Source organism: Antechinus flavipes, chromosome 2 (genome assembly GCF_016432865.1).
Source record: "Antechinus flavipes isolate AdamAnt ecotype Samford, QLD, Australia chromosome 2, AdamAnt_v2, whole genome shotgun sequence".
Lineage (NCBI taxonomy): Eukaryota > Metazoa > Chordata > Mammalia > Dasyuromorphia > Dasyuridae > Antechinus > Antechinus flavipes.
In genome coordinates, this window is record NC_067399.1 from 469,642,644 (window position 1) to 469,667,901 (window position 25,258).

The window sequence follows — 25,258 nt, forward strand, 5'->3', positions numbered from 1 at the left end:
ATTACACATTTGGGACAGCTAGGTAACTGGAAGAGGTGCCACGAATAGTAATGCTCTCCCTCCATCTTATGGTCACTAAATGGTTGAATAACAGGAAGACCTACCACTGCCAGGAAAGAACTCCTTGCCCCCGACTTTCCCCCCTACTCCTATTTTAGCTGACCACTTGCCTATTCACATGGCTTGGATGATATGTATGATAATCATCAGCTCCCTTCCAGTGAGAAGGAAATCCAACAAACTCCTCTACCTCCCATAGAAGACTTTACACTGTCATCTCACCTAATACAGCTTAAGGACCCTGGAATTTGTGATTTAAGAAGTCCTGGCCTTTCCATCCATGATGCAGCTGAACGTTATATGTTGTCTCCCATAATTAGCATATGAGCATCTTGAGAACAGCGACTCCCCCTTACCTTATTATATCATCAACACTTAATACAATGGCATGTGGTAAAGCATTTAAATGCTTTTTCATCTAGTTTATAAATGCATTCACATCTTTTTTTCATACTAGTTGTCTCTGAAAATAAATTTGAAAAAAGATAATATTTGTAAAGCACTTAATATAGGGCCTTAGTGCATTATAGGCACTTACTTAATACTTATTTATAACCTTTGTTGTTTCTTTTCATAAACTATAAGACAATAGAGAAGTGTTGAAAATTTGAGTAAATATTTCTCAAAGAAACTGCAAACTATTAATAAAAAATATTTCATATCATCAAGAATAAGAGAAATGTAAATCAAAGTAGCCCTGAGGTTTTACCTTATACCTATCAAATTAATGAAATTGACAAAAGATGTGAATACTCTGTTGGCAGATGTGAAAACACAGGCACACTGATAAATTATTAGTGCAGCTGTGAATTGGCACAACTATCCAAAAAAGTAATATGGGTTTATGCAAATAGTGACTCAAATGTCTGTATCATAAGTTCTTAATAAAGTCCATGAACTTTTAAAAACGTACTTTTCTAAATATATTTCATGTAATACAATACATACTCTTTGGCTCAGAGAATCCATTGTTAGGTATATACCCTAAGGATGTCATTGATAAAAAAAAGGCAACTCTATATACTAAAATATTTATATTACAACTTTTGTGGTTATAAATACCTGGAAATCAAATCAATGTCCATTGAGTGGGGAGAAGCTAAATATACTGTGGTATGTGAATACAATGGAATATTTATCTGCAATAAAAAACAACATGATGGATACAGAGAAACATGGAAAGATTTATACTGTTGGAATCTTTACAAATTGCTAACTCATTAGAGTTGATAGATCTTACAAGAAGATGTTTTGGGCCAGAACCTGAAACAAGGTACTAAGTAGAACTAATTGATACAATGCTTTGTTCACACCTTTACTCACTGGGATTCACAAGTATGGGAGATTCACAAAGCAAACTTTGTAACTTTGTGAATTCACACCTCCCTTAGGTGTGCCTCCAGAAGGAGGAGTCAACCTTTGGGAAATCATATATAAAGAGGCTCTTAGCTTCGGGTTAGTTAGTTACTTCGGGTTAGAGAAAGTGGAGCTGGATTTAGATTGAGAGCCAGAAGGCCTCTCTCAGAGGCAAGACAGATTCAACTTGGTGCTGGCTCTGGAGGCTGAAGAAAGCAGAGGCAGAAGCAAAGGACAAAGCTGCAAGAGCTCTTAGAACCAAGCAGAGAGATAGGCCTCTAAGCTAACTGGGCTATATTGGAAGCAATAAAAGATCTGAACTTTTATCATCTGGCTGCATTTTGGGTGATTATTACTTTCAACTGAAACTAAGGCTGCCTCCAGAAAACCTCCCCAAGAAACCTGCTTTCTCCCAGAGAGAACTATTATTTTAAAAGAAGAAAATCACTGCATTCTGGCGCCCAAGGTGGGGTGCATAATGAAGAAAGCAAATGTGGGAATCTGTGGTGTGGATTAATTACATGTGATGTCAGAGTGTTTCATATGTTGAGTGATTTTGCTGATTTTTTTTCTTCTTTTTCTTTTAAAAGAAATTTTTTGTTAGAGAGGATGGGCCTCTAAGAGGGGCAGAAAGAAAGGATCTGAAGGTAAATTAGGTACCATAAAACAACAGATAATGAGAAAATTTAATCTTAAAGAGATTTGTAAAGATGTTGTTCATTCTTCATTCTTGAAAAAGAACAGTGATGAATAAAGATGATATCTGGTCATCAGACCCACTCTCTCCTACAAAGTCATTAAAGTTCGGTGGGGACTAATAGGAGAAGGAAGAGGGATATGTGGGACAGATGTAAACAAAGTAAAGACAAAAGTTATCATGAAAGTAATAAGACCTATGACAAGTTATCATATCTTTCCATTTTTTAGTCTTTTAACTTTGATATTCCTTTTTTTTATCATTGAATTTTTTTTAGTTCCTTTTTTTGTACTATTTTTACTGTCTTCTGGTAAGTTTGTCCAGTTTCTAGTCTAAATTCTTTATATTCCTTCTAAGTTTCTTTGCTCTCTCATAGATTTATTTGATTATTTATATCTTTCTTGATTTCCTTGCAACCACTCATAGCCATTGCAATCAATACATTATTTTTGCTGCTATTTTACTTGTATTTGTTGCAGATTTTTTTTCTGGAGTTCTTTTAATTCAAAATATATCTTCATTGATATATTCCTCAAGGGTTGATAAGCTCTTTATAAAAAAGCATTCTTTTTTTCATAATTATAATTTTTTATTGACAGAGCCCATACCTGGGTAATTTTTTACAACATTATCTCTTGCACTCACTTCTGTTCCAACTTTTCCCTTCCCTCCCTCCACCCCCTCCCCCAGATGGCAAGCAGTCCTATACATGTTAAATATGTCACAGTATATTCTAGATATAATATATGTGTGCAGAACCGAACAATTCTCTTGTTGCATAGGAAGAATTGGATTCAGAAGGTAAAAATAACCCGGGAAGAAAAACAAAAATGCAAACAGTTCACACTCATTTCCCAGTGTTCTTTCTTTGGGTGTAGCTGCTTCTATCCATCCTTGATCAATTGGAACTGAGTTAGATCTTCTCTTTGTCGAAGAGATCCACTTCCATCAGAATACGTCCTCATACAGTATCATTGTTGAGGTATATAATGATCTCCTGGTTCTGCTCATTTCACTTAGCATCAGTTCATGTAAGTCTCTCCAAGCCTCTCTGTATTCATCCTGCTGGTCATTTCTTACAGAACAATAATATTCCTTAACATTCATATACCACAATTTACCCAGCCGTTCTCCATTTGATGGGCATCCATTCACTTTCCAGCTTCTAGCCACTACAAACAGGGCTGCCATATTTTGGCGCATACAGGTCCCTTTCCCTCCTTTAATATCTCTTTGGGATATAAGCCCAGAAGTAACACTGCTGGATCAAAAGGTACTCACAGGTTGATAACTTTTTGAGCATAGTTCCAAATTGCTCTCCATAATGGCTGGATGTGTTCACAATTCCACCAACAATGCATCAGTGTCCCAGTTTTCCCTCCTACATTCCGCATTATCTTTCCCTGTCATTCTAGCCAATCTCTCAGGTGTGTAGTGGTATCTCAGAGTTGTCTTACTTTGCATTTCTCTGATTAATAAAGACTTGGAGCATTTTTTCATATGGCTAGAAATAGTTTCAATTTCTTTGTCTGAGAATTGTCTGTTCATATCCTTTGACCATTTATCAATTGGAGAATGGCTTGATTTCTTATAAATTAGAGTCATTTCTCTATATATTTTGGAAATGAGGCCTTTATCAGAACCTTTGACTGTAAAAATGTTTTCCCAGTTTATTGCTTCCCTTCTAATCTTGTCTGCATTTGTTTTGTTTGTACAAAACCTTTTCAACTTGATATAATCAAAATTTTCTATTTTGTAACCAATAATAATCTCTAGTTCTTCTTTGGTTATAAATTCCTTCCTCTTCCACAGGTCTGAAGAGGTAAACTATCCTATGCTCTTCCAATTTATTGAAATCTCATTCTTTATGCCTAGTCATGAACCCATTTTGACCTTATCTTGGTGTATGGTGTTAAGTGTGGGTCAATGCCTAGTTTCTGCCATACTAATTTTCAATTTTCCCAGTAATTTTTGTCAAATAGTGAGTTCTTATCCCAAAAGCTGGGTCTTTGGGTTTGTCAAACACTAGATTATTAAAGTTATTGGCTGTTTTCGTCCTTTGAACCTAACCTATTCCATTGATCAACTAGTCTACTTCTTAGCCAATACCAAATGGTTTTGGTAATGGCTGAAAAGCATTCTTTTAAAAAAGTTTCCCCTCTCTGAGATAGCTGACAATCTGATAGGGACAACACGTGTTCAGTCATGCAAAATATTTCCATGTTAGTAGTTTTGTACAAGTCAAAAATAGTAGAGATCATTTTTCTGTGTATTCTTGTTATTTTTTTGTTCACCTCGTGTCCTTTGACTATACCTAATTATTGTTCTTGAGCCAGTTACAGAAGAGGGCATGGCTTGGGCAGACTCTCTCACCTCCATATATTTACTAGACTTCCTTTTGAGTTCTGGTTAAGAACAGAAACTATGTATGTTGCCTAGGGAAGGGTGAACTGGTCGGAAACAGCAAGTCAAAGCCCCTGGGCTGATTAGTGATGAACCAGGCCCCTGAATGTAGTCCTTATAAGTTCTTTTTCTCTCTCAAAGAGCCTAATTGAATTCCCTACATCTTTTTAGCTTAGATGAGATGGGGAGACCCAGACTTCAAAAAGAAAACAAAGCAAAAAAAGCAAGGTCTATTTCTGTCCTAGATATAAAGATGAAAACTTTCACCAATGTGGTCTTGTCCTGCATTGATAGAAACAGCACCCATCACAGAGAAGGTTCAAGTCCTTCGATATCAGACAGCAGCATCTCCTCCTTGAGAAGCATCACATTTTAAATAGGATATTGACAAATGGAAATATTTTGATAGGATAGTGGCTAGTAGGAACAGGACAGCCAGCTGGAGTCCATGTTATGTGAGGAGCTGTTGAATAAATTGGAGAAGTTTTAACTTTGAGAAGACACCACTTGGAGGAATATCTTCACCTCCTGACTTTCCTGGCTTCCTTTAAAGCAAGCCCCTGCAAAAATCTCATCTACAAAAGGTAGATCTCCCGCAAATGTTCCATTAGACTGTGAGCTCCTTGATAGCAGGGACTGCCTTTTGCCTTTTTTTGTTATTTCCAATGCTTAACAAAGTTTTCTGGCACATAACAGACACTTGATAAATGCTTGCTTATTGACAGACTGCTAGTCTCTCCTCTGTTAATTATCTGCAACCTCTTCTGTATATACACTGTTTCTTCTTTGTACATAGTTATTTGCTTATTGTTTCTTCCATTAAATTAAATTATAAAGATCATTAATTTTTTTTTAAAAAATTTCTTTTTAAAAAATTTTCTTTGTGTCTTCTTAGAACAGTAAGTAGTACAAAACAGGCTCTTTTTTAGAAAGGCTTGTTGATTGTCTTCAGGCACTTGAAGAGTTTTTATATGGAAGAAATTTGTTTGGCTTGGTCCTAAAAGAAGAAAAATTGATTTCAGCTTCATGTAAGGAAAAACTTCCTAACAAGTAGTGCTACCCAAAGTAAAATGGATAACTTTCAGAAGGTGTTGAATTACCAAGTATTAGGGATTTTCATCTAGAGTCTATATGACATTGGAGGATTTTGTAGAGGGAATTTATGCTGCAGTACACAATGGATTAGAAAGCTGCCAAAATACTTCCAAGTCTGAATTTCTGTGATAGTAATCATTGTATTTACTTTGGGCCTTTGTTTTCTCATCTCTAAAATTGTGAAGATGGATGAAATGATCACTGAGACTATTTCCCCCTTTAAAAATTTAATTCTAATCACTTTTGTGTGATCTCAGGACCATTCTGCTTTCATCACCTTGCTTTATGGATAGGAACTTTAAGAATTCCTTAAAATGCAGGTTTTATTTCATGTGTAGGAATGATCAGTTCATGAACAGGAATTGAATCCTTTTAATAAGGGCTGTTAAGAATATATTTGTTTAGAACCAATGAATTAAATGTAAACTAAAAAGGGAAAGAGATGGTGATGGAGACAAAACTATGATCTATATCTTGACAGTTTACTCAGATGGAAAGATTGCAGCACATGACTTTCTTCAGTCATTACTAGAATAGTTTTCTGGCATATGTGCTTATTCAAAAGAAATAGGATAAATAAAAGAGATGTAGGGTATCATTATATTATTAAGAAGACTTCCGCGTGCAAGGAAATCTAGGAACCAAAGAAATCGAGTAGAGTCCAATTGGGTAGAGATCAATAGAGGTAGAGACAGAAGCATTTTTGTAATGGGACTATATTGTAGACTGCCTCAGGAAGCAGATCTCAAACCTGGCGTCACAATGTTATATAGTAATCATGGGGGACTTTAATTATCTGGGCATATGTTGGAATTTTCTACCAGAAGAAGAGCTTATTAAATTCTTAGCTTTACTCAATTATAATTTCATCTTTCAAAAAGGAGAGGAAGAAACAAGGGGAAATTCTATTCTTCATTTGAGTTCTTGTCAGCAAGACAGAAATAGTTGATGGGGTGGAAATTATAGGAACACTAGGGGAAAGTTACCACTCCATCTTAAGAGTTTAGGAAATGAGAATTTAAGGTGGAAGAAGAGAAGACTTAAGGTACAGTTCAAAGGTGTCATGTGGAAGAGGAATTTTTAGGCTTATGCTGTTTGGCTCCACTAAATGGCAAAACTAGAAGAATGGATGGAACTTGCAAAGAGTTGTCCTAAACTCAAAAATTGTGCTGCACTGGAGGTCTTTAAGCAAGGACTGAGTGATACTCTCTGTCATAAGGAGATTGCATCCAGGTGTGAATTTGAGTAGATGTCCTTTCTCAACCTTTTTACCTCTAAACTTTTATGATTCTGATTCCCTCTGCCAAATCATATTGTAAGCCCCCTGCCTTGTGAGTCTTAGTGGATTGCACAACAACAAAATCATCAGTTCATGGCCATTCTTTGGGCATTATGGGTCTTCTTAGCTAGGCTGATCCTTTATCAACAAAGATTACCCTCAAAGCTCTTCCATCATGGTGCTCTGCCCGGGCTCACACTCAGAATTTGACACCAGTCTATTCTGCAGTCCATACTGGGAGTGATTTTATGTGATAATTCATTTTTGAGAGTTGTTGGTCATCCCTCTAAATCATGTGATTCTGTCATGTGCCTCTGATTGGAAACCCCCTTTTGAAGACTGGCCTGCTGGAGTGATGGATTTCCCGAACTACCTACACTAGGAGAAGCTGTCATTCACAACATTGGCCCTTCTGGCTGGGGGATTTTGGTTGTTGCTAGTTTAAAGCAATGTATAAACAACATGACAGATCTCAAACTTTGCTTACCTGTGGAGACTAATATCTATGTCTTTGTCCCTTTTCAGAGGAAGTTGCTTTCAGAAAGAAGAGGCTTTGTATTAAATTTATTCCTCGGGATTCAACTGAGGCAGCAATCTGTGACATCAGAATCATGGGCCGCACAAAGCAGGCACCTCCTCAGTATACATTCATAGGGTAAGTCTCTGACATTTTAAAAGGGCTTATGGATAAATATCATTTTCAGAAATTCAGTATAGAATTCAGCCATAGAATCTTAGATTTGGAAAAGACTTCCAGAGGTCATTCTTGTCTGTTTTAGAAAGAATAGAGGAAGAGAAAAAGGGAGAGAGGCAGTTTCATCCAGAAACATGATTTATTTAACAATGCATGTTATTGAAAACTAACTGAGACAATCTATAAAATGGTATAAAGCTCTTTGTGTTATCTACCTCATAAAATTTCTTGTGAAAATCAAAGAGTTAATTCATAGAAAACATTCTGCAGACTGAAAAGTCCTATACAAAGGTGAGCTGCTATCATTAAGGTTATCACAGTTACATAGTATGTCTTCAAATTACAGAATATTTTTTAATAGATTTACTACTGAAGTTTGAATCATTTTCTACTATTTTCTCCTCCCTTCAGCCAAATCAGTCTGACATTTTGTTAGAATGTTTTATATTTCAGTTATAGAATCACAGACTATTAGAGCCAGAAAGTATTTACCAGATGATGAGGTCTAATTTCATCATTTTTTAGATAAAGAAATCAAGCTCCAGAGAATATGTGTTTGTCCAAGGATATGTACATAGTAATTTAAGAGATAGAAATTAAATCTAACCCTAAATCCAGTATTTCTTTCTGTATATCACACTAATTCTGTTCCCTTCCAAAAGGGCTTGCAAAAAGCAAGAGAGGTAAGTGTATTCTACTGTGTCATGTTGGGGTGGGAAGTTAATAGAAACTAATAGATTCTTTTAAATTTTTTTTCCTTTTTAAAAGCTTTTTATTTTTCAAAACATATATGTGGACGATTCTTCAACATTAGCCCTTGTAAAACTTTGTGTTTCAATTTCTCCTCTTACCTCCACTCCCTCCCCTAGATGACAGGTAGTCCAATATATGTTGAACATGGTAGAAATATGTTAAATCCAATATATCTATACATATTTATACAATTATCTTGCCCCACAAGAAAAATCAAATCACAGCAGAAAAAAAGAGAAGCAAAATAAAATGCAAACAAGAACAAAAATAATGAAAATGCTATGTTGTGAACCACATTTAGTTCCCACAGTCCTCTCTCTGAGATAACTCACTTCATCACAACATTGGAATTGGCCTGAATCATCTCATTGTTGAAAAGAGTCACGTCCTCACAGTTGATCATTGTATAATCTTCTTGTTGCCGTGCATAATGATCTCCTGGTTCTGCTCATATCACTTAGCATTAGTTCATGTAAGTCTCTCCAGACCTTTCTGAAATTCTCCTGCTGGTCATTTCTTACAGAGCAATAATATTCCATAATATTCATATACCACAATTTACCCAGCCATTCTCCAGTTGATGGGCATCCACTCAGTTTGCAGTTTCTGGCCACTACAAACAGGGCTGCCACGAACATTCTTGCACATACAAGTCCCTTTCCTTTCTTTAGTATCTCTTTGGGATATAAGCCCAGTAGTAGCACTGCTGGATAGGTATGCACAGTTTGATAACTTTTGGAGCATAATTACAAACTGCTCTCCAGAATGGTTGGATTTGTTCACAACTCCACCAACAATGAATCAGTGCCCCAGTTTTCCTGCATCCCCTCCAATATTCATCATTATTTTTTCCTGTTATCTTAACCAAGCTGACAGGAGTGTAGTGGTATCTCAGAGTTGTCTTAATTTGCATTTCTCTGATCAATAGTGATTTAGAACACCTTTTCATATGACTAGAAAGAGTTTCCAATTCTTCATCTGAAAATTGTTCATATCCTTTGACCATTTATTAATTGGAGAATGGCTTGAATTTTTATAAATTTGACTCAGTTCTCTTTATATTTTAAAAATGAGGCCTTTATCATAACCTTTGAATATAAATTTTTCCCCCAGTTTATTGCTTCCCTTCTTATCTTGCCTGCATTGGTTTTGTTTGAACAAAAACTTTTTAACTTAATATAATCAAAATTATCTATTTTGTGATCAATAATGATCTCCAGTTCTTCTTTGGTCACAAATTCCTTCCTCCTCCACAGATCTGAGAAGTAAACTATCCTATGTTCTTCTAATTTGTTTATAATATCATTCTTTATGTCTAAATCATGAACCCATTTTGACCTTATCTTGGTATACAGTGTTAGGTGTGGGTCAATGCCTAGTTTCTGCCATACACTAGTTATTTCCAATTTTCCCAGAAGTTTTAGTCACATAGTGAATTCTTATCCCAAAAGTTGGGGTCTTTGGGTTTGTCAAACACTAGATTGCTATAGTCATTGACTATTTTGTTCTGTGAACCTAACCTATTTCCACTAATCTTAGCCAGTATGAAATGGTTTTGCTGACCACTGCTTTATAAGATCTGGTATAGAAGCTAATAGATTCCAGACTCCATTGTGCATTTCCCTTCTTACTTTTAGGCCATTGTACCAAACTTTACAATAACCTAGTAATGACATTTATTTATTTTTTTAATAAATAATATTTTTCTAATTGCACGTAAAAACAATTTTTAAATTTTAAATTGTGAATTCCAAATTCCCTCTTTCTCATACTTCCCATTTCCTGAAAATAACTAATTTGATATAGGTTATATATGTATAATCATGTGAAACATATTTCAATATTAGTCACATTGTGAAAGAAAACACAAACAAAAAAGACAAAAATCTTGAAAAGAATTAAGAAAGTAAAAAATAGTATTCTTTGAACTGTATTTAGATTCCATCAATTCCTTCTTCGGACGTGAAAAGAATTTTTCATCATGACTCCTTTGGATTTGTCTGGGATCATTGTTTTGCCGAGATCATTGTATTTCTGAGAACAGCTAAGTTATTCATGGTTAATCATTATATAATATTGCTGTTACTTGGAGTGAGTTTGGAGGCAAAAGATACACCCTTCTCAAGCTTCATTGTCAATCACCCAGCTAAAGTAGGAGGAAAGAACACCCTGGAATGGATACAAATATGTTCTGGTGATAGCTTGTACTCATGGGAGAGCCAATTGTTAAATTTTTATCGTGAGCATTTATATTTTGGAAGTGCTACAAATGAGGGCTTGATTTATTGTTGTTATTTATTATGTATTTATTGGTTTTATTGTTGTAGACTTAAAGTAATGGAGAAAATGTTAGTAATTGTGATTAAACTTAGAGGGTATACTTTTTTTTTTAAAGCCAGTTGTTAAATGCCAGCATATTGCTGTATGTACACTGGATGGTGCAGTGGATAGAGCACTAGGCCTGAAGTCAGGAAAACTTATCTTCCTGAGTTCAGATCTGGCCTCAGACACTTGCGAGCTGTGTCATTCTGGGCAAGTTACTTCACTCTGTCTGCCTCAGTTTCCTCACCTATAAAATGAGCTGGAGAAGGAAAAGGCAAATCTCTCCAGTATTTTTGCCAAGAAAATTTCAAATGGAATTACAAAAAGGTGGACATGACTGAAAAATAACTAAAAAGCAACTTTGAAAAGATAGTGACCTCCAACATTATAACTCAGGAGGACAAATACTTTTGAGAAACTAAAAATTAGTAGTTTAAGCAACTGCTAATTTACACACACTTATTTATATTTATATATGACTTGATAGTCTATAAAATTCCTTATCAGAGCTCTGAAATGATTATCTTTGTCAGTGATATAACTAAGACCCTTATAAGTTAAATGGCTTGCCCATAGTCAAGCCACAGGCAAAAATAAAATAAAATAAATGGAAGAACTAAAATTTGAATCTGAAACTTGATAACATAGAGCTGTTTCAGTGAAACCTCCATGGCCTTTCAATTCACCTACTAACTATGCGTCAATATATTCTTTTAAAATGAGCCTTTTTGTTTGTTGTTGTGGAAAGAGGTTTGGAATTAGAGCAAAAATTCTGCTTCTGATTCTTGACTCTACCCAGTAAGTGCTTCTGTGACCATAACTAGGTTGGTTAACTTCTCTGTACTTCACTTAGCTCATCTGTAATATCAAAAGGTCACATTAGATGAACTACTTGAAAACCCTGTGATTTCTCTGCTTATAAGCAACAAATTTTTACAGTGAACTTACCCTGGTTTGATTTAGATTATAGTGGTTCCTGGAAAGTAAACTGAATGTTCAGTCTTTAAGCATCTATGATTTATTTGATGAGGCGGCTCTTAACACCAACCTCAGAGCACACTCCTCTCCTCCCATGGTAATGTTTCACCAGTTGTCAGAAAGGCTCACTGCCTAGTGTCTAGACCTTGTGGGATACACACCACCTTGACCCGAACCGTCAATGGATGGTAGACACTGTCTGTTGTTAGGCCCACATTTAAAACCTTTTCCATTTGGTAGCTCACTGACATAGCTTTGAAGACCTAGTGTCACCTCCTTGCCACAGAGAGGAAGTGGAGGAAGACTTCAGAGGAATAGTAAAATGTAATATTTAAAAAATATCTAAAGTTCAAATTTTCACACTTTTAAGTCTCTCCTTTAAGTGCTTAATAGTTAATTGTTACAACAGTTGGTGTACCTTTTAACTGGGGGTGGTGATGAAAATCCCAGACTCAGAAGAACCTAGAGCTGAAAAGGAGCATAGTTATAGTTATCTCCTAGCTCAGCTTATTCCTAGATGGAAGTAGTCTGAAGTTTCCATCTGAATACTTCTAATGACTCACTGGGTCACTTGTAGCTCATTCTAGTTTGGGAGGTTTTTGTTGTTGGCCAATCTTTCCTTCCATTCAGCAGACATCTGATTTTGTAGTCTGGAATTTTTTTTTACTAGAACATGGTAGTATGATTTTTTCACATTGCATTCTGTCATCAGTTAGTGTTTCATGTGAAGTCTTGGGAATCAGAAATTATTCTTGTATGTAACTTCTGGGTGGAGTCATCTTATTGTGAAAACAAAGTATTGATGTTGGAATAAATTGTTGATTGAACTTGCACAGGGATTAATATGTTTCCTGGTCTTTGAATTTATAATTACTTCATGATGAGTCAAGTTGCTTTGTTAGTGAGTCAGGTAAATGAACTATGTTTTATCAACACTGTGAAGATTTCTCTTTTTTCCTAAAGGGAACTGAACAATATGGGAATCTGGTATCGAATGGGCAGAGTTCCGAGAAATCATGAATCACCTCAACCCACAACTCCTTCCCCATCATCAGCTTCAACACCGGCCCCTAACCTTCCAAGGTGAGACACTTTTACTAGTTTCTTTATATTGCCCTCTCTTTTTGGTCAGCCTTTTGGCTTTTGTACCTTTCCATCAGTATTTTGGAAGGCAGAATTCCATGGTCTTTCTTGTGGATGCTGCTACATAGTCTTACAGACATTACCCACATTACATTGTCCTATTACATTAGAACTAAATTTCTTCAGGTGCCAGGGAAGCATCATTCAGCTCATTACAAGATACAAATTGGATGGCTGGCAGCAGTCAGAGATGCTGCTGGAGTTCCCCATCCCCATTTTACTTGTTGAACGTGTCCACAAATAAATAAAATGCTGTTTTAGTGGAATCACAATGAAGTGATTTTACCAGTTTATAGTTTGGTGTAATAGAAAGAATAATTTATTTGGAGTCAAAAGATCCTCATTTTTATGATGTTTGATCTTGAACAAATTTCATTTTTTGATGCTCATTTTCCTCATTGGTAAAATAAGGAATAAATTGGGTCCTTCAAGTTCCAGTCCTGAACCATCTGACCTACACACTTTTCCCAGGATTGTTTTTCATAGAAGTAACTAAGTAATTGGATATTCCTTTAGGGACTATCAGGAATGAACTAACTGCCTTTGTTTACTATCTTCATTAAAGATCCAAGAGTATTGGATTGGATGCAGAGAGCTTGGGTTCACATTCCAGCTCTGTTACTTTACCTCCAGGTGAATTTGGGCAAATGAAAGAACCCATATAGACTTCAATATTCTTATTTTTAAAATGAGGGGATCAGACTAATATTTGTGAAGTACTTTGCAAACATGAAAGCATCATATACATGCTAGTTAATATCTCTCTAAGATCTCTGGTCTTGGTATCCTGTAATCTTCCTCTCTGAAATGGAGCTCTTAATATTTGTATTCCCTGCCTCACAAAGTTGTAAAGAAAACACTTTGTGGGACTTCCGGTTAAGATGGCGGAGAGGTGGCTCACAGCTGCATAAGCTCCACGCTTTCTCTCACTATCCATTTCATTACAAGCCTCTGAATCAATGCTTGACTGAAAAAAACCCACAAATAGTTACCAAGAGAAGCCATCCTTGAGATCCGCCAAGAAAGGTCTGTCTTTACTGGAGGGCTGGGGCGGTTTTAGATCGGGCGCAGGCGGCGGGCAGCGGCAGTGAGGGCACAGGAGCAGACTGGAGAGGGGGTGGAGAGTGATCGTAGCCGTCTCTGCGGGGAGAGCTTCGCTACAGGTTTGGATACTTTCCTCCGGCAGCAAGTCAACAGCCCAGCAGAGAAGCTAAAAACACCGGGGCTGAAGAATACAACCCCAAACAGCTGGAGTCTCTCAGGACCTGGCCGCCCCCCCCTTCCCCCCCCTCAGTGACTCAGCACGCTTTGGGATCTCAGAGCGCAGGCGCAGCACAGTCCTGCTAGTGCCTCACTGCTGCCCCCGGCAGTCTGTAGAGGAAGCTCGATAACACACCAAGCCCCCCCCCAAAGAAAGACTCCAGTTTTTTCTGTTTTTCTTTGGTAGTTTGTCTCTGATTAATAGACAGAATGAGCAAGAAGCTGAAGAGGACTTTAACCCTTGACAGCTTCTACACAGATAGAGAGCAGACTCTAAATCCTGAGGAGACTAAAAACAGGCAGTCCCCAGGTGAATCCCCAAAGAAGGAGATTGTCTGCTCCTCAGCACAGATGAACCTCATAGAAGTGATTAAAAAGGCTCTCACAAGGGAGCTAGAAGAAAAATGGGAAAAGGAGAGGGAGGCTTGGCAAAAGAGCCTGGAGAAGTCAGTTAAAGAGAGAGTGGATAAAGAAGTAAAATCCTTGAAAAATAGGATTAGTGAACTGGAAACAGAAAACAGCTCTCTAAAAAACAAAATTGGCGAAATGGAAAAAAATTCCACAGAACAAAAGAACTCAATTGGACAATTAGAGAAAGATTTTAAAAAAGTGAGTGAAGAGAATACTTCACTGAAAATCAGAATTGAACAAGTGGAATTGAATGACTCGAGGAGACAAGAAGAATCAGTCAAGCAAATCCAAAAAAATCAAACAATGGAGAAAAATGTGAAATACCTTCTGGGGAAGACAACAGACCTGGAAAACAGATCCAGGAGAGACAATCTGAGAATCATTGGACTCCCAGAAAAACATGATGAAAAAAAGAGCCTGGACACTGTCTTCCAGGAAATTATCAAAGAGAACTGCCCAGAAGTCATAGGAACAGAGGAAAAAATAAACATTGAAAGGATTCATCGATCACCCACTGAAAGGGATCCTAAAATCAAAACACCAAGGAATATAGTGGCCAAATGCCAGAACCCTCAGATGAAAGAAAAAATATTGCAAGCGGCTAGAAAAACCCAATTCAAGTATCAAGGAGCCACAATAAGGATCACCCAGGATCTGGCAGCATCCACATTAAAAGATCGAAGGGCCTGGAATATGATATTCCGAAAGGCTAAGGAACTTGGTATGCAACCAAAAATAACTTACCCAGCGAGAATGAGCATCTTTTTCCAGGGAAGAAGATGGACATTCAACGAAGTAAGCGAATTTCATCTATTTCTGATGAAAAAACCAGAACTTAACAAAAAGTTTGATCTACAAATATAGAACTCAAGAGAAATCTAAAAAGGTAAAGATTAATCTTGGGAACTATATTTTGACTATATAGATGTATAAAGAATACATGTATACCTTGTTCTAGAAATTGATGTGGAAAGGACATTGTACCAGAAAAAGGGTAAAGTGGGGGTAGTACATCTCATGAAGAGGCATAAGAAACCTATTATATCTGAGAGAAAGAATGGAGGGGGATGAATATAGTAGGTATCTTACTGCCTTCAGAATTGGCTTTAAGTGAAAAATCTTAAGACATATTCAATCTATGGTGAAACTTCTCCCATCTCATTGAAAAGTGAGAAGGGAAAAGTGGAAAGGGAAGGAATAAGCTAAGCGGAAGGGAATACGGGAACTGGGAGGGAAAGGGGTAAGATAGGGGGAGGAACTCTAAGGCGGGGGGAGGGACACTAAAAAGGGAGGGCTGTGAGAAGCAAGGGGTGCTCACAAGCTTAATACTTGGAAGGGGGGGAAAGGGGAAAGAAGGGAGGAAAGCATAAACCGGGGTTAACAAGATGGCAAGTAATACAGAATTGGTCATTCTAACCATAAACGTGAACGGGGTAAACTCCCCATAAAGAGGAAGCGGTTAGCAGAATGGATTAAAAGCCAGAATCCTACAATATGTTGTTTACAGGAAACACACCTGAAGCGGGGAGATACATGCAGGTTAAAGGTAAAAGGTTGGAGCAAAATCTACTATGCTTCAGGTGAAGTCAAAAAAGCAGGGGTAGCCATCCTGATCTCAGATCAAGCTAAAGCAAAAATTGACCTAATTAAAAGAGATAAGGAAGGACACTATATCTTGCTAAAGGGTAGCATGGATAATGAAGCACTATCTATATTAAACATATATGCACCAAGTGGGGTAGCATCTAAATTCTTAAAAGAGAAACTAAGAGAGCTGCAAGAAGAAATAGACAGTAAAACTATAATAGTGGGAGATCTTAACCTTGCACTCTCAGAATTAGATAAATCAAACCAGAAAATAAATAAGAAAGAAGTCAAAGAGGTAAACAGAATACTAGAAAAGCTAGATATGATAGATCTCTGGAGAAAATGTAATGGAGACAGAAAGGAATACACTTTCTTTTCAGCAGTTCATGGAACCTATACAAAAATTGACCATATATTAGGACATAAAAACCTCAAACTCAAATGTAGTAAGGCAGAAATAGTAAATGCATCCTTTTCAGACCACGATGCAATGAAAATTACATTCAACAAAAAAGCAGGGGGAAGTAGACCAAAAAATAATTGGAAACTAAATAATCTCATACTAAAGAATGATTGGGTGAAACAGCAAATCATAGACATAATTAATAACTTCACCCAAGAAAACGATAATAATGAGACATCATACCAAAATGTATGGGATGCAGCCAAAGCGGTAATAAGGGGAAATTTCATATCTCTAGAGGCCTATTTGTATAAAATAGAGAAAGAGAAGGTCAATGAATTGGGTTTGCAATTAAAAATGCTAGAAAAGGAACAAATTAAAAACCCCAGTCAAACACTAAACTTGAAATTCTAAAAGTAAAAGGTGAGATCAATAAAATTGAAAGTAAAAAAACTATTGAATTGATTAATAAAACTAAGAGTTGGTTCTATGAAAAAACCAACAAAATAGACAAACCCTTAGTAAATCTGATTAAAAAAAGGAAAGAGGAAAATCAAATTGTTAGTCTTAAAAATGAAAAGGGAGAACTCACCACTAACGAAGAGGAAATTAGAGCAATAATTAGGAGTTACTTTGCCCAACTTTATGCCAATAAATTCGACAACTTAAATGAAATAGAAAAATACCTCCAAAAATACAGCTTGCCCAAACTAACAGAGGAAGAAGTAAATATCCTAAACAGTCCCATCTCAGAAAAAGAAATAGAACAAACTATCAATCAACTCCCTAAGAAAAAATCCCCAGGACCAGATGGATTTACATGTGAATTCTACCAAACATTTAAAGAACAATTAACTCCAATGTTATATAAACTATTTGAAAAAATAGGGATTGAAGGAGTCCTACCAAACTCCTTTTATGACACAGATATGGTACTGATACCTAAACCAGGTAGGCTGAAAACAGAGAAAGAAAATTATAGACCAATCTCCCTAATGAATATTGATGCTAAAATCTTAAATAAAATATTAGCAAAAAGATTACAGAAAATTGTCACCAGGATAATACACTATGACCAAGTAGGATTTATACCAGGAATGCAGGGCTGGTTCAATATTAGGAAAACTATTAGCATAATTGACTATATCAATAACCAAACAAACAAAAACCACATGATCATCTCAATAGATGCAGAAAAAGCATTTGATAAAATCCAACATCCATTCCTAATAAAAACACTTGAGAGCATAGGAATAAATGGACTTTTCCTTAAAATAGTCAGGAGCATATATTTAAAACCATCAGTAAGCATCATATGCAATGGGGAAAAACTGGAACCTTTCCCAGTAAGATCTGGAGTGAAGCAAGGTTGCCCACTATCACCATTATTATTTAATATCGTATTAGAAACACTAGCCTCGGCAATAAGAGTCGAGAAAGATATAAAAGGAATTAGAGTAGGCAATGAGGAAACCAAACTATCACTCTTTGCAGATGATATGATGGTATACCTAGAGAACCCCAGAGATTCTACCAAAAAGCTATTGGAAATAATTCATAATTTTAGCAAAGTAGCTGGCTACAAAATAAATCCCCATAAATCCTCAGCATTTTTATACATCACCAACAAAACCCAACAGCAAGAGATACAAAGAGAAATTCCATTCAGAATAACTGTTGATACCATAAAATATTTGGGAATCTATCTACCAAAGGAAAGTCAGGAATTATATGAGCAAAATTATAAAAAAGTCTCCACACAAATAAAGTCAGACTTAAATAATTGGAAAAATATTAAGTGCTCTTGGATCGGCCGAGCGAACATAATAAAGATGACAATACTCCCTAAACTAATCTATTTATTTAGTGCTATACCAATCAGACTTCCAAGAAAATATTTTATTGATCTAGAAAAAAATAACAACAAAATTCATATGGAACAATAAAAAGTCGAGAATCTCAAGGGAATTAATGAAAAAAAAATCAAATGAAGGTGGCCTAGCTGTACCTGATCTAAAATTATATTATAAAGCAGCAGTCACCAAAACCATTTGGTATTGGCTAAGAAACAGATTAGTGGATCAGTGGAAAAGGCTAGGCTCACAAGACAGAATAGTCAATTATAGCAATCTAGTGTTTGACAAACCCAAAGCCCCTAACTTCTGGGAAAAGAATTCATTATTTGATAAAAACTGCTGGGATAATTGGAAATTAGTATGGCAGAAATTAGGCATGGACCCACACTTAACACCATATACCAAGATAAGATCAAAATGGGTCTATGACCTAGGCATAAAGAACGAGACTATAAATAAATTAGAGGAACATAGAATAGTTTATCTCTCAGACTTGTGGAGGAGAAAGAAATTTGTGACCAAAGATGAACTAGAGACCATTACTGATCACAGAATAGAAAATTTCGATTACATCAAATTAAAAAGCTTTTGTACAAATAAAACTAATGCAAACAAGATTAGAAGGGAAGCAACAAACTGGGAAAACATTTTCACAGTTAAAGGTTCTGATAAAGGCCTCATTTCCAAAATATATAGAGAACTGACTCAAATTTATAAGAAATCAAGCCATTCTCCAATTGATAAATGGTCAAAGGATATGAACAGACAATTTTCAGAGGATGAGATTGAAACTATTACCACTCATATGAAAGAGTGTTCCAAATTATTATTGATCAGAGAAATGCAAATTAAGACAACTCTGAGATACCACTACACACCTGTCAGATTGGCTAAGATGACAGGAAAAAATAATGATGAATGTTGGAGGGGATGCGGGAAAACTGGGACACTAATGCATTGTTGGTGGAGTTGCGAACGAATCCAACCATTCTGGAGAGCAATCTGGAATTATGCCCAAAAAATTATCAAATTGTGCATACCCTTTGATCCAGCAGTGTTTCTATTGGGCTTATATCCCAAAGAAATACTAAAGAAGGGAAAGGGACCTGTATGTGCCAAAATGTTTGTAGCAGCCCTGTTTGTAGTGGCTAGAAACTGGAAAATGAATGGATGCCCATCAATTGGAGAATGGCTGGGTAAATTGTGGTATATGAATGTTATGGAATATTATTGTTCTGTAAGAAATGACCAGCAGGATGAATACAGAGAGGACTGGCGAGACTTACATGAACTGATGCTAAGTGAAAGGAGCAGAACCAGGAGATCATTATACACTTCGACAACGATATTGTATGAGGACATATTTTGATGGAAGTGGATTTCTTTGACAAAGAGACCTGAGTTTCAATTGATAAATGACGGACAAAAACAGCTACACCCAAAGAAAGAACACTGGGAAACGAATGTAAACTATCTGCATTTTTGTTTTTCTTCCCGGATTATTTATACCTTCTGAATCCAATTCTCCCTACGCAACAAGAGAACTGTTCGGTTCTGCAAACATATATTGTATCTAGGATATACCGCAACATATCCAACATATAAAGGACTGCTTGCCATCTAGGGGAGGGGGTGGAGGGAGGGAGGGGGAAAAAAAATGGAACAGAAACGAGTGTCAATATAATGTAATTATTAAATAAAAATTAAAAAAAAAAAAGAAAACACTTTGTGAACTGCAAAGTGTTATAGGAATGTGAATTTTGGTGGTGGTACAATATCATGTAGTTTTTAGTGGATGCAGGAAACTTTGTAAACTTTGTAAACCAATTTGTAAACCAGGTACACTTGATATATCTCTAAAGTTAGTGGTTTGCAGAAAAGAACTCAAATGAGAAAAATGGCTTCTTCATCTTTATCTCAGAGATATTTTTGTAGGGAGCAGTTGATTAGAAATAAGATTATTAAAACAGTATTTGTTGTTTTGATTTTTTTTTTGAGGCAATTGGGATTAAGTGACTTGCTTAGGGCCACAAAGCTAGGAAGTGTTAAATGTCTGAGACCAGATTTGAACTCAGGTCTCCTGACTTCAGGACTGGTACTCTATCCACTGCACCATTTAGCTGCCTCTCAGTAGTTTTAAATTCATGATAGAAGGCAGAGAACTTGCTGAAGTTTCATGAGAATATAACGATAAAGCACAGAAAAAAGAATTTTAGAATTGAAAGAGACCATTCATTGCAACACGCCTGACCTGTGTTTATCCAGTTTTTGCTTGATGACCTCATATGTGGGGGAATCTACTACTTCTTGAGGAGATCATGCCATTTCTTGATAACTCTACATTTTTAGGAAGTTTTTCCCTTATATCAAGGCTAAATTTATTGCTTCACAATGTCTACCAGTTACTCCTACTTATATCTTCTCAGACCAAAATGGGGTAAAAAATTCTAACTTCTTCTCTGTATGATAGCCTTCAAATACTGTACAGTTATTCCATCCCTTTAACTGAGTTTTTCTTTAACCTAAATATTCCCATGTCTTTTAACACGTTCTCATGACACCACCTTTCTGATTGCCTTTGTCTAAATACCCTCCAGTTTATCAGTCCCCTTTCTAAAATTTGTTGTCTAGAACTGAACCTGCTAGTCCAAATGCCATATGACTGGGACAGGATACAGCTTAATCTCATCCCATATTCTAAAGCACAGCTTTAACATAACCCCAAAATAGCATTAGCTATCTGGGTTGCCATATCATGGCAAAGTGCATTATAACCAAAAAATCCTTCATATTGTATTTGTGATATTGATTTTTGAACCAAGTATAAGACTATATAATTAAATTTGATGCAATGTTCTCACTCATTGAGATCTTTGTTAATCCTATCTTATTATCCACTGTGTTAGCTATCCCTTCAAGCTTTGTATCTGAGTATGTATCCTTGAATTTATGCAAGTCATTGCCCAGCTCTTTGGGACAATTTACCAGACATTTCCCTCCAAATGATATCCAATTACAAATAACTATTTTTGAAACCCAAATTATTCAACCAGTTGCAAATTCATCTGATTAGTTTTATCCAACCTTATATTTTTCATAATGTCTGCAACAGCTTGAGAAACTTTTACGTGCTTTGCACAAATATAAGATATTTATATCTATAGCATTTTGTCTGATTTGCTAGTCTAGTCATCCTGTTTAAAAAAAAAAAAAGGAAATGTGTTTAGTCTTAACACAATTGATTGTAATGAAGCTGTGCTAGCTCCTTGTGATGACCACTTCCTTCTCTAGGTGCTCATCACCCATCTCTTTAGTAATGTGAACCAGTTTTTTTTCTAGGAATTAAAGGTAAGCTCGCTGGCCTCCAGCATCGAGACCTTATTCTCTTAGCTTTTTAAAGACATCAGTACATTTGTCTTTTGCTCTTCCTGTGGTATCTCCTGCATTTTCCAGTCTTTTAAGTATTGCTGACAGTGGCCTGACATCTACAGGTCCTTCCATCCTCTGAAAACATAGCTTGGAACAAGGTCCTGAAGTAAACAGAACCAGAGGGTCCTGAACAAAATAAGACAACTTTGGGGATTAGATACAACTTGAACCCATGTAAAGAGTATGTATGTAAGGATCTTTTAAGTTTAAATATATGTACGTATATACACATACATACATATATACACACATATGCGCGTGCATGTGCACGCGCGTACATATTGGAGTTTGGTCTAGTATATGAAGGATCAGCTCTGGAATAAGGAGAACTTTAGTTCAATTCCTTTGGGGAGGGGAATGAGAGGAAAATATTCAGGGTTAAGTGACAAGGCCCAAAGTTTCACAGCTAGTAAGTGCTACAAGTCACATTTAAACTAAGGTCCTCCTTACTCCAAAGCCAGTGCTCCATCTACTATACTGCCTAGCTGCCCTGGTGTTCAATTCCTGTGACTTCCACATACTTCCATGGACAAGTCTTGTAACGTCTCAGTGCTTGAAGTAATATGTGAGCTGCTGATTTATATCAATAAGGGAGTTTCTATGACAAGTGCTCTCTACGTGGATGAAATCACATTCATGCTCCTTCTTCTCTAAACACAGACTAATACACACAGCCACACATACGCACAATGAACAATCACATATATGTTACCCCCTTGGGAGAGGTCGCAAAAGAACTTTTTTAAAGCTTTTTATTTTCAAAATATGTGCATAGTTAGTTTTCAACATTCACCTTGCAAAGCCTTGTATTCCAAAATGTTTTCTCCCTCCTTTTCTTCCACCACCTCCCTTAAACAGCAAGTAATCCAATATATGTTAAACATGTGTCAGTCCATACCTAGTTTCTGCCATAATAATTTCCAGTTTTCCCAGCAATTTTTGTCACATAGTGAGTTCTTATCCCAGAAGCTGATCAAACACTAGATTATTATAGTCAATGACTATTGTGTTTTGTGAAACTAATCTATTCCACTAATTGACTATTCTATTTCTTAGCCAGTACCAAATAGGGTAGTTTTTTGTTGTGGTGGGTTTTTTTGTTTGTTTGTTTTGGCTGATGCAGTTGGGGTTAAGTGACTTGCCCAGGGTCACACAGCTGGGAAGTGATAGGTGTCTGAGGTGTCTGAAGCCAGATTTGAACTCAAGTCCTCCTGACTTCAGGGCTGGTGCTCTATCACTGCACCATCTAGCTACCCCCAAATAGTTTTGATGATTGCTGCTTTGTATTACAGTTTTAGGTGTGGTATGGGTAGGCCACCTTCATTTGTATTTTTTTTCATTAATTCTCTTTCAATTCTTGACCTTTTGTTCTTCCAAATGAACTTTGTTTTTATTTTTTCTAGGTCTGCAAAATGCTAAAAACTTCTTAGGAGTTTGATTGGTATGGCACTAAATAGGTAGATTAATTTAGGTAGAATTATTTTTCTTATTAGTTCGGCCTACACATGAGCACTTGATATTCTTCCAGTTGATTAGATCTGACTTTTTGTGTGGAAAGTATTTTGTGATTGTGTTCATGTAGTTCCTGACTTTGCCTTGGCAGATAGACTCCCAAATATTTTATATTGTCTACAATTATTTCAAATGGAATTTCTCTTCATATCTCTTGCTGCTGGGCTTTATTAGTAATATATAAAAATGCTGATGTTTTATGCAGATTTATTTTGTATCCTGCAACTTTGCTTAAAGTTGTGAATTGTTTCTAATAGTTTTTGGTTGACTCTCTAGGATTCTCTAACTGTGCCATCATATCATCTGCAAAGAGTGATAATTTGGTTTCTTTATTATCTACTCTAATTCCTCAAACTTTTTTCTTCTATTATTATTAAACCTAACATTTCTAATACAATAATGAATAGTAATAGTGATAGTGGGCAGCCTTGTTTCACTCCTAATCTTATGGAGAATGGTTCTAGGTTTATCCCCATTACATATGATGCTTGTTGATGGTTTTAAATAGATGCTACTGATTATTTTAAGGAAAACTCCATTTATTCCAATGCTCTTTAATGGTTTTAATAGGAATGGATGTTGGATTTTATCAATGCTTTAAGAACTTTGGATAGCTCCCAATAGTAAGCAAGAACTGTTTGATAAAACAGTGCTCTCTTCCTCCTTGTGCTCTCTGCCATCATCTTTGGAACTTCCCATGCTATCATGAGGCTACAAAGAAGAGTGATCATGGAAAGTGTACAAATGTAAAAAACAGGTTTTTCATGTAAGATGACTAAGGAGTAAGAGATGATGGTTAGCTCTTTATTTCTCACTTCTCCAGTGAGATGATAATAAGCAACATTGAAGCCAAGACTGCACAAGTAATTTCAGGATTCAAGAACACACTTGTTTCTCACTCTGAAAAAAGGATGTTGTGTGTTATGGTGGAAAGAACAACAGGCTCAAAGTCAGAAAAGCTGCATCAGAATCTTGGCTCAGCCACTGATTTGTCCTGTGCTTGTATTCAGACCTTTCTTATTCCCTGGCTCTTAGTTTCCTCTTCTGTAAAATGAAGGCATCAGGATCAGTGGCAAGGTCCCTCTGTGATTCTAACTTGATAAAGGACTTTTATTTTTACTTTTACATTTACTGTTCTTGGAAGATCACAAAGGACTTAGCTCCTAGGGACATTTTCTAATAAAAAGCAGGGGCTTATAGAATTACAAACTTTGAATAGGAAAGGCCATAGAGATAATTTAGTTTATTGTATTTTTAAAATATTTTATTGATACATTTTGTCTTTTATCAGAGTAATTTCTGGAAACTTTTCCCTTTCCAGACTTCAATTTAATCTTTCTTTGTGACAAATAGTTCAAGGGAAAAAAACCCATCCAATACAATGACCGCATCTGACAACATAAACTTGTGCCTAGATGGCACATTGGAAAGAGCACTGACTTGTAATCAGAAAAACCCAAGTTCTAATCCTGCCTTAGAGTACTTGCCAGCTGTGTGATCCTGGGTATCTCCCTCCCAGGATTGTTAAAGAGTCATCAGTAAACATTTATTCAAGGTTTGTTATATTCCGGTCCTTGTGTTAAACTCTAAGAATACGCGTAAAGCAAAGAGACAGACAGTTTCCCTCAAGGAGCTTACATTCCAATGGAGGGAGAGGAAGAGGCCAAAGCCTAGATAGGGAAAATGATTTGTCTGATGACTAGTAGTGCAGAACCGAACTGGGCTTTGCACCCAGGTCTCAGGACCCCAGCGCCCATTCTTTCATTTCTATCCTTGTATCCAGGAGGGAGCGTCCTCTACCATTGGGGGATTCCAGTCATAGAGAATTGTCTAGAGCATTAAGAGCCAAGTGAGTTACCCAGAGTCACATATGTGCCAGGGGAGAGACTTGAACCCAAGACTTTCTGGCCCTTCCTGGCCTACTCTCAATTTACTACTCCCTATTATCTTTCTTTCCTAATTGCTAAAATTTAATAGGAATATTAAGGGTATAGCCAAAAGTATAGACAATTTATGAGGC

At 36.4% G+C, this 25,258-nt stretch overlaps 1 protein-coding gene across 2 annotated transcripts in view; it reads left to right on the forward strand.

Moving 5' to 3' along the window:
- The window catches only part of MVB12B (multivesicular body subunit 12B), a 290,278-nt gene that overhangs the window by 101,253 nt on the left and 163,767 nt on the right, over window positions 1–25,258 (forward strand). For both annotated transcript variants that reach the window (XM_051979657.1, XM_051979656.1), the window contains exons 5-6: window positions 7,416–7,545; window positions 12,601–12,720. In XM_051979657.1, coding sequence (XP_051835617.1) covers window positions 7,416–7,545; window positions 12,601–12,720 — 250 coding nt within the window. The remainder of the gene's footprint in view (window positions 1–7,415; window positions 7,546–12,600; window positions 12,721–25,258) is intronic.